Genomic DNA, 14,886 nt, shown 5'->3' with positions numbered 1-14,886 from the left:
TTGTGTATGTTGAGTGTACTTGCACACTATGTGCTGCTGTCGTATCATCCAGGTGGGTGTTGCACATTGGTAGTAGTGGAGTGGAGTCCCCACTACCTGTAAAGCACTTTGAGTGAAGTGTACAAAAAGCACTATATAAGTGTAAGGAACTATTATTATTAGTCCAGTCTCTTGATGTACTTACACGTTTTTGTTATTCCTAAATCTGACATCAAGTGTGCTCTGGGTATTGGCAATCTCTAATTTGAACAGACACAGAGACATATTTTTTTTTACCTGTCTCAACTAATTATGAATATTGTAATTAATTATTGTAGATTAAATGTAAAGAACAGAAAATTAGGGTCTCAGGGAATTCTGTATTAAAGAATACCAAGTCACAAAGGGCTTGATAGTTGTACTACGTCTTACTCTTTCCTGGAAAAAGGATGGAATCAAAAATGATCATATCAAACCTTAGACAACAGAGGCTTGTCAATTTAAAAACAAATGTTTGGGTGGTATAGTCATGAGGTTGGCTCACTGTATGGAGCCAAATACTTGAATCAAATTTCTCTTGGGTTTCTGAACACATGAAAAGGACCTTCCAATCCCACCTTCCACGTTAACATTCCATTTTACTTCAAATCACCTTTGCTGGTTGTTGACGGAAATCTGGAAAGACATATGCTTATCCTATTACTATTGGTAAAATGTGTCCACAAAAATGATACATTTAAAAAGCAGACATGAACTTTTTCCACATTGCAAAACACCACACAAATCTATTAAAAGTCTAGTGAGACATTACAGTGAACTACACAGGTGCACTAACCATTCACTTATTCCTGTGTGAATCAAGCAAGATACAGTACCTTATTTAATGGTAAGAACCCACAAGGCACTACATCTTGAAAGCGGACACTTTAGCAGCTGATGGACTGAAGATTATCTGGTTTCAGAAAGAATCAAAAACATATTTACCCAAGCCTTGAATTCAACCAATGAGTTGGAAGTAAAGTGTTCTTTACTTACAGAAGTTAAGACAAATTAAAAAAATAGAAGTGCCCCATCCTTTTCTTGTCTTTTAAGAAAAGAGACTAACAGGTAAATTTGGCAACATATTAGAACTACTACTTCCAAATGTGAAAAAGTATCATTTAAGAATAATATCTAACCCTTCTAATAATATATTCCAACTAGCAAAACATGTAACAAAAAGTTATGATTTTCTTCATGGGAACTATATACTGGACGTTATAGTTATAATCTTGATTCAAAAGATGTTCCAATTCTGACATGACCTGCTGACTTACTTTGCTTTAAATCAATTATGTTTTTGGTTAAAGTTTAATTGTTTTTAAGCTAAATTTGATTAATAGAATATGTCAAACTTTAAAACAGTCATTCAGAAATTCAGATAGGTTTGTTCTAATTTTAGGGTCCATAATTGGCATTTTACAAGCTTATTAAGCCAGGCTATAGAGATCCTTAAACAGGTAAGGTTTCAACACTAGTATATGACACAAGAACATAATGGTTAACTCATGGTTGATTCACATTGTGTCTTTAATCTTAATATGGATATTTCACTTTATTCCTTTTAATCAAGAATGTATTTTTCAATATAAGGGAATACATAAAAAATACCAAAAATAAAAGACTATAAAATCCTGATTTATAGGTTGTTTTGGTGATTCATGACTGCGTTGTTTCCGATTTCTGTTCTTCATAACCCACTGAAAATTAACTCTCATAAGTCTCTTCAAATTCATTCAATGATTGCCAACTGAAAAGCTATTACCAATCACAAAATCTCATAGATTCCATAATTTGTTTTACCTTTAAAATTCCTAATTTACACACATAATCAGAAAAGAGAACTGTTTAATTGATTTAAGGTAATCCAGTTTGAAATGTCACAGGACACAGATACCCAGTGGTATGAAAACAACAAATCATAGGTAGTTTACAAGCTTGAAAACATTCTTGTTGTTACTCCTATAGGACGTTGGATTCATGTGTAATATTAATAAACTGCAATGATAAGTTAAGTCACAGATCCACAGTAGACCTGAAATTAATCATTGCCTGGCAATAAAAAGGTCTCAATTAAATGAAAACCAGGCAGTGAATGGTGAGGACATAAAATATCTAGAAGTGAGTAATAGAGGAGAAAAATGCACTCGTGCTCTGAAAGCAAGAGGAGGTGGCAAAGAAGGGCAAGTGGAAGAAAAGCTGTAAAACCTGAATCTAATATACTATTGGAATGAGCTACAAAGGCACCAGTTTTAATTTTTCTAAATGAGAGAACAATATCCTGTTTCTCAGGAGATTGTGCTTAGGAATTACACTAGTACTGTTTGCTACAGTCTATGAAATGTTGAGTGCAAAATTATTTTTTTCTACTAATCCTGTGTAGCAATGCTAAGACCCAAAGTAAGCTGCTGGCAGATGGGACTGCCATCAGACTCTACATGGATATACAAAAGTTGTGCCCTTGCAGAAACAACTGCAATATATAGTGCACTGATTGTGAAGTTAAAGGATTTAATGCTGATATAAAATTACAAAACTGCATTACAGGAGTCAGGGTATTATAGACTTAATTATACATATTCCAATTACTGATACCATTAGATATAAATGCTTAAGTTTAGAGGATTTCAATCTTTTTTAGGAGATACAAAGTAAATAATAAATCACCAAAATGGCAATTAAATATTTTAACTACATTATAGTAACAACCTTTTTAAGAGGATATTAGAACTCCTTCCACAGCCCCCTAATGTCACCTCTTTCCAATGCCATGTAATATACATATTTTAGTTTCTGGAAAAAAGAGGTACTTTTTCATTCTCCTGAGCAACCATCAGCATGGATAACCAAGGAGAATTGTAAGCCATTCTGACAAGATAACACGGGATACAATTATTGTAAACTGTATTTTGCATTCCTTAATAACCAGGCTTGTAGAGTCTTAGAAGTAATGCACAATAGCGAAACAGTGCTTCTATCTGGGTTTAAAAATAAAAGGTGGTTGAAGAAAGAGAATATAAAAAACCAAATACACTTTCAATGCGTCTGGTAATGGTGATTATAGAGTTTGGAAAAAAGTAAATCACTTCCCAGAAATTCTTTTGAAGTTTAAGAGAGATCAAATTAAACAAAAAAAATAATTTGTGTTTCTCTGATGACACAGGAACTAACACACATAATGGCACTTCATTTGCTAAACTGTATACAACTCTCACATCAATATAAATGCATTTGCATGAGTGTGCTGGTGCAAGTGAAAAAGCTACATGTATGCAGAAGGCATTTGTAAATAGAGAATTATACAATACAGTTCAATACAGTGAAATGTAATGTTTAGATCATGCAGAGAAACAGAAAAGACTTCTGTTAAGTGCAATACATTAAATAAAATTCTGTGATATGAACTGAAGACTCTTATACATTTACTGTCTATTATTCATACAAAATGATATCCCATGGATCTGTTCTTTACAGCATTATCACTGACTCTGAAAAATGTATTTTCCAATTTCAATTTTCAATTAAATCTATTAAGTGTAAGGACCTTCAAGTTAAATTCAAAATTGCAAGCAAGATTAAACATGTTACACACCCCTACAGTGAGTTGCCATTCCATACACCATAAAGAGTGTTTCAACACCTATGTACAAAAGTTAGTTTTGCACTGTTTATTAAACACAAACACAGAACTACAAGATCTCCCATTACATTGATCCCTATGACCTATGACAACAAACACAATTCAGTTACTGCCAAACACAGAAGCAAGCAAGCGTGCATCTCTGCAGTGCTGGCAGCCTGTCTTCTGCCCTAATTTACATTTATTTCCTTTTCCTGCATTTGTTTATTAGGCACTCTACATTTGGTACTTCACTTGGGAAAGGGAAAGTTGCATAGGTATTCTAGGTATTGCACAGTTGCTTTGGTATTCTAAGGAATTTCTCACTCACAAAATGTCTGGACTATAGTAAGTGTTAATGTGATATAAGCATCTGTTTGTAGACAGTACAAGTTCAGTATTATGTGGTGTCCAACACAAACTTGAAGACAAGAAATTAAATTAAATTAATTAATACAACAGTTAAACTAAAAAAAACATTCAAGTAAAATCTCTAATCTCTCAATTCTTGGTTTTAAAGTGTCAATCAAAAGAATCTAAAAGCCTGTATGTTGGTGCAATCTTCTTGTCAGGATGCAGCATTCTTGTATGTTTCTAATATATTCCTATCTATGTTAGACCTCGAGGTTGAGCTCTTTTCTTTGATAATGCTGCTTTCCTGTGCACTATTAGCATTACAACCCACTTAATGTATCCTGAAAGGTGTTATTACTTTGCACCCTGCCTGGATTGCTTAGATTCTTGTACACACAAGGTGGTTAAGGATGCCACAAGCTCCTGCTTTTTTAGTTTTAGCAATCCATATGGCTCAAATACATAGCAGCCTAGATCCACTCTCTTTCTCTTATTCTGCAGGCAGGGAAAAGTGCCACAGTGCCACCTATGGATTAAAGTAGATCCTGATTAAATCCTTATTAAAGTAAAGCTGATGAGTAAAGAAATAAATTGGTTGCATAATTCTCAATCTATAGCACTATAGCTTACATTCTCAATCTGGACTCTTGAAGACCTAACTGGACGATTCAAGTTATTATTCTAATCCTCCATCTTTTCCCAAATACAAAATACAGAGTAGAAAGGGAAAGGCTTGAAGAATCAATAAAAGATATTTAGTAAGCAACTAGAAGCTCTGAATTACCTGACGTGTATGAATTGTCCCTGGAGTCTTGAAGCCTCCTTGGCAGCTGCACTCTGATACGCTGTAGGGGTCTGAGCTGCTAGAGGAACACTTGGAGAGTGAGTCGCAACCCACCACAAAGGTGTTATCCAACGGCAGTTCCTGAATTACATGGTGCTTCTTAGGGGGCACTGGTGTCTCTGGTTTGATTTGGAAAGATGGCTGTGAAGAGGCTGATTTGTAGTGCTTGGCCAAGTCTGGACTGTCAGGTTTAAAGGTAGAAGGTGTGGTGGCCCAGTTATACTTCCCCATAGTCTGCTCTTCCAGCTCTACTGGGAGGTCCAAGGTGCCATTTATGTGCTCATGGGAGGGGTCATCAGGCTTAGATTCCTCAATGGTAACAAAGTTCAAAAGAAGATTCTTAGGGGACCTCTTCTTCTTCTTCTTTTTCTTTTTGATCTGTCTGTTTTCCTGATTTGGGGATACCCACTCACCACTTTGCTTACCCTTCTGTACTACCTTGTGCCTTGGTGTCTGTCGGCAGCGCACCAGGGCAGTGACGAAAATTACTAGGATAACAGTCATAGTGCCTGCAATAATGGCAATCACTACGATGACGTAGCCACTGGCTTGGGGTGTTAACTCACTGTCCCCCACATTTCGATCCAAAGGGGTCTCCATGCTTTTGCGCACTTGTTCCTGCACAAAGGTAGCATTTGAAATAGTTTCATTTACAAATAAATGGACCAGGACGATGGCATACAAAGACTCAGGTTGACCCGAGTCTTTGACTTTAACTATCAGCCTATGCAGTCCCTGATCTGTTGTAAGAATTTTTTCCTGCAGTGTAATGTTACCAGTTTTATTATTAATGGAAAACAGCCCTCTAGGGGAAACACCAATGATACTGTACTGCAGTTCAGCATTCATGCCCGTGTCATTGTCAATGGCAAAGACTCTTGTTACCACAGAGCCAGGACTGGTGGTAGTTTGCACCAAATCATAAGAGTAATTGGAAGAAGGGATGACAAACACCGGGCGGTTATCATTTATATCGACAACATTTATGGTCACTTTTGCAAATGAAGAACGCTGGGGTCGACCCCCATCTGTTGCCTTTACCACAAAGGTGTAAGAACTTTGTTGCTCTCTGTCGAATGTGATATTTGGTTTGATAACACCTGTCTTAGGTTCAATGATGAAGTTGCCATTATCATGTAATATGGAAAGGCTGATAACAGCATTTTCACCAGCATCTGCATCTGTAACTGTGATCAAGCCTACTGTGCCATATAGTGGTAGGTTTTCAGACACATAGAAATTGTATTCGTTATGAGTAAAGGCTGGACTATTGTCATTAATGTCTTGGACCATCACTTTGACAGTAACATTGTTCTGTAATGGAGGAGAACCATTATCCTTAGCTATAACAGTGAAGGAGTAATTGTCTTGCTTTTCCCTGTCTAGCCTTCTCACAACAGATAGGATTCCTGATCGCCTATCTATGCTGAAATTCTGAGGGGCATCGGAGCCTAGAGAATAAGAAATCTCTGCATTTCGACCGCTGTCTGCATCAGTAGCACTGATTTTTATCAGCTGTGCTCCTGGGTCATTGTTTTCTGGAATGGACAGTGGAATGTCAGGCTGAGGAAACACTGGAGCGTTGTCATTTTCATCCTTAATTTTTATCAGGACCATAGCTGAGGTGTTCAAGGGAGGCTTCCCAGAATCTGATGCAACTATTTTAATTGCATATTCCCTGGTTGTCTCATAATCTAAAGGCGCTGCAGTTTCTAACAAGAACTGACTATCAAAAACAGGCTTTAACCGAAAGGGAACATCATGGTCAGTATAACAGGTGACTTTTCCATTCAAGTCAGCATCTCTGTCTGTCACTGTAATTAGAGCAATTTTAGTATTTATAGGAGCATTTTCAGATAAGAGGACAGTCCCATTAATAGGGTTCATTATGTAGCGTGTGTCTATCGATGGGACATTATCATTAATATCTGTAATATTGACTGTCACTGTAGCTCTGGAAGGGGTGGAACTTCCATCACTTGCCAACACTATAAGTTTGTGTACTGGACTAAACTCCCTGTCTAAGGGTTGTTTAACCATGATCAGTCCGGTATTAGTATCAATTGAAAACAATCTTCTAGCTGTATTGGTCATTTGACTGCTGAAGGAAAAGTGTATTTGAGCGTTGGAACCAAGGTCAGCATCTGTGGCATGAACTTGGATGACAGAAGTGCCAACTGGGGCATTTTCAGGAACATTCACTTCTATGTCATTCTCCTTGAAAACAGGCTGGTTATCATTGACATCTGAGATTGTAACTTGAAGAATAGCAGTGCTGGATTTTGGTGGGTTCCCTCCATCAACTACTTTAATCTTCATTACAAATGTGTCTTTCTGCTCACGGTCAAGATTTTGTTGGACAATTAGCTGTGGCCACTTGTCTCCTTCTGGAGTCTCAATGATGTCAAGTCCAAATTCCCTGACGCTCTATGAAAGGAAACAAAACAAAAATGCAGAGTGTAAGGAAGTTTTAAATGGAAAGAAACAGTTGTTTGAAATTGTTCAAATTATAATTTTCTAATTCAGACAAAAATGTAATTTGCTCAAGCATTAAATCAATCATTCTAACCACTTTATTGATATATACAGTTGTATAGAGGTAACACATCCAAACCTATGTATCTAATACGAAATCCCCACTAATTATCAAAATTGAAACCTGGGTTCAGAATATAATTGTTTATATCACTCATTGCTGTTTCTAGATTATATATACAGTAGCTCTTCTTATACCAGCTTCAACCTGATGTTCATGCTGTCTGTCTGTTTTGAGATTTTTTTTTTTTCATTTCTAGGATCTTAAGGATCCCATGGTCATGGCTCAGTGAACAAAATTAAAAAAATTCTTTCAGGACCTGATGATTTTACTGTGTTGGTTTCCAAAAAGAAAATTAATGCAGTTTTGTCTCCAAAACTACTTTAATTAATATTTTCAATATTATATGGAGAATAAAGCAGCACAAAACAAACCACATTACCAGAAATATCTAATCAAATATTTACAGTATTTATAATTTTTTTGTTTTACTTTATCAGTTATTTCTTTATAAATACACGCATTCCACAAACCCTAAATATCTCTGTGCTAAGTTTAGGATTAGTAAGTATTCTGTATTTTTCACAAGTATCTTTCTTAATAGTGCATCATTTTATCTTTTATACAACTGTTCAATTAATGTTTGATTATTTATTTATAATTTATAGACCATGCTGATATCTAAAAACACAGTTCTATGATCTAAATACTACAGTTTAAAGCGATATAGTGCTGTAAATAAATGCAGTATTTACCAATCCTGGTGAACCAACAAGGCTTCTGAAACACAACACTTTAATTAAAGATTTCAATGCTGTCCCTTTTGGAGTATGTTTTTCCATGTTTCATCCAAATTTAGATTTAAATTGAATTCACTTTCTACTGTTGTTTTTGTAATGAAGAGGAGACTATTGGGGATTTAAACAGCAGTTTGTATGTGCAAGTGTGTTGAAAAGCAAGTCAAATGCTAAGGTATTATTTCAAATGTACTGCAAGATTGCCACAGGTTTTTAAAAAATGTAGTAATATCTTTTTCTCTTATGAAGGTCAGCCATAAACAAACATATGTGTAATCCCAATAGGAAAATGTCTTCAGCCTTCAACGCAATAACCATCACCCTAAAACAAGCACCTAATATCAATTACCATCTACTGGGTATTACAGCTAAGACATGACATACTTGTCAGTCTAGTCTGCTAAGGTCACTAACACTGCAAAAAAGTATCAAGTTTAAATAAGATTTTTTATATAAATTCATATTTATAGTAAAACAAAAATTTCAGCTGAAAATGCTGGTTTACTCATAGAGGTTTTACAAATTACAAAGATATAAAATATAAGATTTAAAGACCTGTTTAATCAACTTATATCTGGCATTTTTCTATCTATGCACTATATGAAGAAGAATCATTACATTCACCTTGATATCAAAGAATATTATTTGTTAACAGTTTTTATTGCTGTATCATTGTGCTCTCTTATAAAGTGCTTTGCAAGAGCTTTGCAGCTTTTGCTGATATTTAACTTCTTTCACCCATAACAGTGTCCAACATGATCACTTTTGGTTAAAAATATTCATTCTATGAAATTAAGTTATCTGTAATTCAACAGTGGGACCTTGAAAGGGGGTAAATAATTTGACAATGCTTCATTTATTGTAAAAGGGTTGTAGGTAGAGGTGAGAAGGAGGTTTATGTCCGAGCCACACTGTGCTGAGGCTGATGGGAAATGACTTACTGTCTTCAGTCACATGACCAATCAGAGGAAGACAATTGGTTGGATCGCATTTAAAACCAGGAAGCTCTATAAAGAAGGTGGAGCCTCTATTTTGCAATGTACCAGAGGTAGAAGAAAGTAAGGAAGTGATAGAGGGACCAGTCCATGGAAAGTCTTTGAGTTTTGGGAACTTTGTGGATTTGTAAGACAAAGACACTTTAGGATTTTGAAGCCAGTAAGAACTTACAGTGGAGGACTCTGGAAAAAGTCTATTTAGAGCTTAGAGATGGCTGTTTACCTGATACCCACATATGTAAAGATCCTAATATGGCACTGTACTTAAAAGTGTTCCTGTAATTAAACTGCATTTCTTTTCAGCACCAAGATATGTTCAAACAAATACAAGTTTTAAAAAACATATTTTTTCTCATTTGGATGAATCCTAAAGAACTGATGTAGGGTCCAGCTAATGATTGACCTGTTTAGTGCCATTCAAAAAGAAATCCATAAATTTTCAACAACTCCGGCATTATCTTGAAAGATTGAGAAGCAGCAGAAAAAGAACATGAGAAACTGACATACAGTGGTGATTTATACCTTTGTTATAATGAGGAAAGTGCTAGGTATTACCTCATTGTGAACTAGATTTGAACTGAAAAGAACTGCTTTTTACAAAGAAAATGTTGTACCCTTCTACAGCTAATGGTGTTAAGCTACTGAACTAACCTGTAGAAGGTCCTGCTAATGTCACCAATAAGACATTTAAACAAATCTGATTATCAGCAAATTCTGTGACCTTTTACAACAGCAAGAAGCATGGAAACCAGAAGCAACAGAAGCAACAAATGGTTCCATATGATTTACATTGTTGAACAAAAATACAATAGATAAATTTAGTGAATTTCACTGTTACATTGATGTCATATAAATATGGTTATTTAGAGAAAAACCAAATATAATAAAATAACTGATGTTTCTCACAATGCTGAAACACTTCTTAAGCTCTGATCCAGAAAGGGGTAAAAACAGGATGATACATGAATCGATTTCTATGTCGCGAATGCATCCATTAATCAGTTTAACCTTTTTGTTTTTCAGAAAAGGCATCCATAAGTGCTTTGTTAGAGGTGCTACATGCGTCTTAAATTCCTGTATAATAATATTTATTTTTCATAAACTCACTGTGCTGAATAAACTCATAAAGTGACATTGGGTGTGACAAATATGTTAATGAATTTTAAAGTTTGTATTGCAAGAAACCTCATAAATCAATAAATTAGTCAGACTGTTAAAAGAATAGGGTTAGTGGAACCCTAAACTTACCAAAAGTCAATAAAATATGTGTGTGACCTTGACCGTGGAGCCATGCTTTGGACTGCAGCCTGCAAAGCAAGTCTTTTAAGTGATAAAATCTCTTGTAATGGAAAGATCTTCTCTAGCCATGCATGGTATTACTTTCCAAAGGATGACCTTGTGTTTTTTGAGAGGTGTCCTCTATGTGTAAGCCGGGGTTATGCAAATAAATAAGGGGTTGAGCAGTTCATTGCTCTGTTTTCCAAGAACTGTTATATTGTCACACTTTTTCTGTAGGTTGTGGCTGTTACTGTCAAAATCTGTTGATATAAATGAATTTCCTATGCTAAGCCACAATAAGTGCTTTCGCCCTTTGCTGTTATCAAATGAAGAAAATATTATCACTATGCAAGAATTTCACAGAGAACCTGTGAGAAAGTAACATTTTCGCTTTAGGTATTCCAGGCCTGCTGTTTCTATGGAATGAGGCTTCTTCAATGTCTTTGTGAAAATAATTTATCCCAGTTTTATCAACCTAAGCAGATCCTCTTTTGAGCAGTCCGCTTCCCCCTTGCCTTTATATTAATTAGAAAATGCTCACTTTACATTTTCAAAGTAAATGGTGCAAATGTGATTTGATTCTTTCAGGACACTCAAAATTAGTTGCACTACATAACTTCTATTGACATATAGCAGTAGAAAATGGTAGCCAACTCAGTTCTAAAAACATGATGTTTACGCACTTTAATGCAGAAGAGCATTAGGCTGGTCATTTTGATGGCAAAAATAATTCTAGTCAGACACACATCAATTAAAATATATTTAATTTTAATCTTTGATTAAACTTTAATCTTTACATCTTTGGCAGAGATAAAAATGCTTTTTAAAATGCAAATTGGTAATCAAGTCATTGACTTAAAGGGATGGATTCTGTTTATTCCCACAAAAATATACAAATTACTAATCAGAGTCGAATGGCAGTCTTGTTTTTTTTTTTCATTTTATGCAGCGCAGTGTGACCTAAACCACAAGAATGACATCTGCAGCAACCTTTTCAAGATCCATTCACTAATTGGGTGGCTTTGTACATGGATACAAAGAAAATGAACTTTTGCTCTTTAAAATACTGCTCACATCACAGCTTACAATAAGGAAACAATGAATGATTTTGAAAAACAAAATTTTCTGTGCTATATTATAATTTGTTGTAGTGTTTTGGCATGTGGTGGGTATGAGAACTTATTAGTAATCATATATTCTGTTCGAAGACTTCACCAAGTATATAATTTTGATCAAGAACCTAGATCTTATGCACTAAACAAGACAAATATGCAGTCATGTTTTTTTTGTTTTATCTGTACAGTATGGATCTGCAAAGTCAACACACTTGTATATGTTTCACCATAATGTGCACTTCAGTTATCTATAATCTGATTTTTGTGCTGAACAGAAAATACAGGGGCTTGCTTCATCTATTTATAAACTGATTTTTTAATTGATACTTTTTTATGAATAAAACAACTTGATTGACTTAATAGAGGATTAATAGAGAAACATGAACCAGAGGACAAGAAGAAGAAATAAAGGGAAATTATTTTACACAGTGTTGCAGAAGCTACCCAGCCTTCTTTCAAGAAAGAAGAGATCATAAGATCAATTAGCACCTGGCAACTACATTATCTTGATGGGCCAAATGGTATTCATATGTTTGTAACCATTCTTATTTTGGTATTCATGTAATATAAGTTTAATCTGTATTATCTTACTTTCAGGCTATATCTGGCTAAATTAAGCCACAGAGAATACTGCACTAGTTTTTCATAAGACATAAATTAGTCTACAAGAAAAGAAATGCACTTCTTTAATTTTGTGCTGCAAAAGGTACCCATTAATATTTTTCATTCCATTCTAATGCAATTAGAGCCTTACCTTAAACCATTTATCACTGCCCTCTTTTTCCTAAGACTTAATAAGATGCATTATTATTACCATTCTGCTGTGGACAGATTTTAAAATAAAACATTGATAACTTTGCACCAAAGTACCATCATTATGGATGTCACAAAAGCTGTTATCACATTTTAATAGAATAAAAGTGTAGTATCACTGAAGTTAGAGCACAGTGAGTGTCGTAAGTGCATTTACTGAGTCCCTCTCCCCAACCCAATACAAAGCCATCATTTGCTGAAAGGCCCACCGTGAGATCAAGAATTCCAGCATAAGAACATGATTGCTAATCTCCAGAAGGCAAAAGAAGTCTGTAGATTAGCTGCTTTTAATCAGAGATTTCATCTAGGCTTTTGGGGACAAAACCTATCAAACTAGTCTGTTCAAAAAGCTTCCCAAGTGACACCTTAGGACCTATTTTGATTAGTTCTAAGGGGTTTTATTTTCTAAATACATTAAGATGTAATACTAATGATTGATATGTTTTTTATTATTTTATATTGAATAATTTTAAGAAACACTTTAAAAATCATTTGATGTAAACCTTTTGATTTCATGAATTAACAAGGAAATTAGCTTGACTTTAATTATATAGTACTTCAGTAACTGCATAAAAAACTTGATCTCAAGAAAGCATACTGATTACCATTTTATTAAACACATAATTGCTCTGTTTTAATTTTTTCATAAAAATGTTTCTAATTTACAAACATATACGTTGGATAATCGTATCAAACGCAGAGAAAAGTCTAATCCAGCAAAATAAAACTACGTCAAAACAGTATGATAGATTAGAGAAATATAGCATTTTTTTCTAATCAGTGGGAAAAACTAGTATGGTATATTTTCATGAAGTTGAATATTTGACAATATTTTTAGTACTACTGATACACTTACCTTTACAAGTTCGTAATGCTGGATACCATTAGTGCCAATATCAGGGTCTACAGCAGAGGGAACTGGGTAGCGTGAATTGATGGCAGTGTTCTCAGGGATGGAGATGTTAATGACAGTAGACTGGAAAAGTGGAGCATTGTCATTGATGTCTTCAATCAGGAAACGGATCTTCACCAGCCTGAAGATCTCATCGGGGAGTACTGCTACCTCTATCTCATAGTAGCAGCGTTTCTCAGTGAATAATCCCGAACAGAGCTTCTCACGGTCTATGCGGTTGGAGGTGGTGAAGATCCTGCCAGTGTCAGCTTCGACCCGCACCAAAGGGACATCTCCAGTTTTATACACAGGTTTAAACTGGAGCGGGGAGGAAAGCTTGATGTTAGGGTCCAATGCCAAGTCCAAGTCCTTTCGCAGGTTGCCAATCTGCATGTTTTCAGGAATTTCCTCCCGTATTGTATATTCTTTCTCCTGAGCCCAGGACTGCAAGATGATGCAGGCTAGCAAAACCACTAGGTATGCTTCGGACACCAAGTCCATATTCATAAGTGGAGAGAGCCTTCTCCGTAAGGCCGTAGTTCTGATTTAAAGAAGGGGAAAAAAGAATTAGTGAACTATAGCCATGGTGGGCCACATTTTTTGTTGCATTCACACTCTCAAGGTTCCTAATATCTAGTTATTTTTAAACAGTGCTGTAAAAATGATAATAATAAAAACAATGTATAATAAGTAATCATTTATTGATTCTAATAGAACCTGCAGGACTGCTGAAATGGACTGGTATTACAAGTGTGGTTCACAAAACAGCATTTTTTGTAACTGATTACTACAACATTTTTATATATACAAGTTTATATTGTATTACGTTTATCAAAAAGAAAGTAAAAACAATGTATATGTCTCAAACAACAGAAAGTATTTGATTCTTTCTTTGATCAACAATAAAAAAAATGTATGTTAGCATCAACTTAATTCCTCTGTGAACAGAATCTTCTGTCACAAAGCTACATACTGTAGCTTCTCACAGCTGCCCTCTGTTATTCACTATCGGCTGCATCGTTACTATATTCAATTCTTAGCTCAATCCTTCCCTCAAACACCCATTCTTTCTTTCTCAGTAACCTAAGGAGAACCTAAGGAGTTTCTGTGCTGAATAAGACAAAATCTGGTCGGGAGCTAGACAGAAAAGTGACTTTGGTGGCAATGAGTCACAGAAATAAAATCAGCTCCCACCTTGCTTTATGAGTTTTGTCACCTTTTGTGATGCCTGTTTGACACCTTTGTCAAAAACGTTAATCTAATGCATTAGCACAGCCTTACCTAATGTCTGCTTTTAAATGTATTTTACTGTATTCTGGCTATGTATTAATACTAGTTATGCACCCAAATACTAATTGTCCAGAAAACTGGTGGTTCTGTTTCTTTATGCATTCTTCAAAAGACATCTACAAAAATAATCTAAGAGTACGTTTTGGAAATTAACTACAATACAGCCCTCACACTTAGAATGTTTACATTAAGTAGTCTGTATATTTAGCCAAACTGGTAAATACTCATTAATTGTTTCCTTACTTAGAAAGAAAGTACTTCATATTCTGAACACTAAAAATTAACCCATTTGATCTCTCATTATTCATAATTTTCTTTTGTGACAGCTCTCATAA

At 35.1% G+C, this 14,886-nt stretch overlaps 1 protein-coding gene across 3 annotated transcripts in view; it reads right to left on the bottom strand.

The window, feature by feature from the left end:
- Positions 1-14,886, bottom strand: part of pcdh11 (protocadherin 11) — a 504,202-nt gene that overhangs the window by 478,197 nt on the left and 11,119 nt on the right. For all 3 annotated transcript variants that reach the window (XM_088648932.1, XM_088648933.1, XM_088648934.1), the window contains exons 2-3: positions 13,226-13,802; positions 4,776-7,262 (exon numbers count right to left, since the gene is read on the bottom strand). In XM_088648932.1, the coding sequence (XP_088505058.1) occupies positions 4,776-7,262; positions 13,226-13,768 (3,030 nt within the window). In that variant the 5' untranslated portion in view covers positions 13,769-13,802. The remainder of the gene's footprint in view (positions 1-4,775; positions 7,263-13,225; positions 13,803-14,886) is intronic.

This window comes from Lepisosteus platostomus, chromosome 10, assembly GCF_059453375.1.
Source record: "Lepisosteus platostomus isolate fLepPlt1 chromosome 10, fLepPlt1.hap1, whole genome shotgun sequence".
Taxonomy (NCBI): domain Eukaryota; kingdom Metazoa; phylum Chordata; class Actinopteri; order Semionotiformes; family Lepisosteidae; genus Lepisosteus; species Lepisosteus platostomus.
This window is presented reverse-complemented; position numbering and strand designations above follow the sequence as displayed.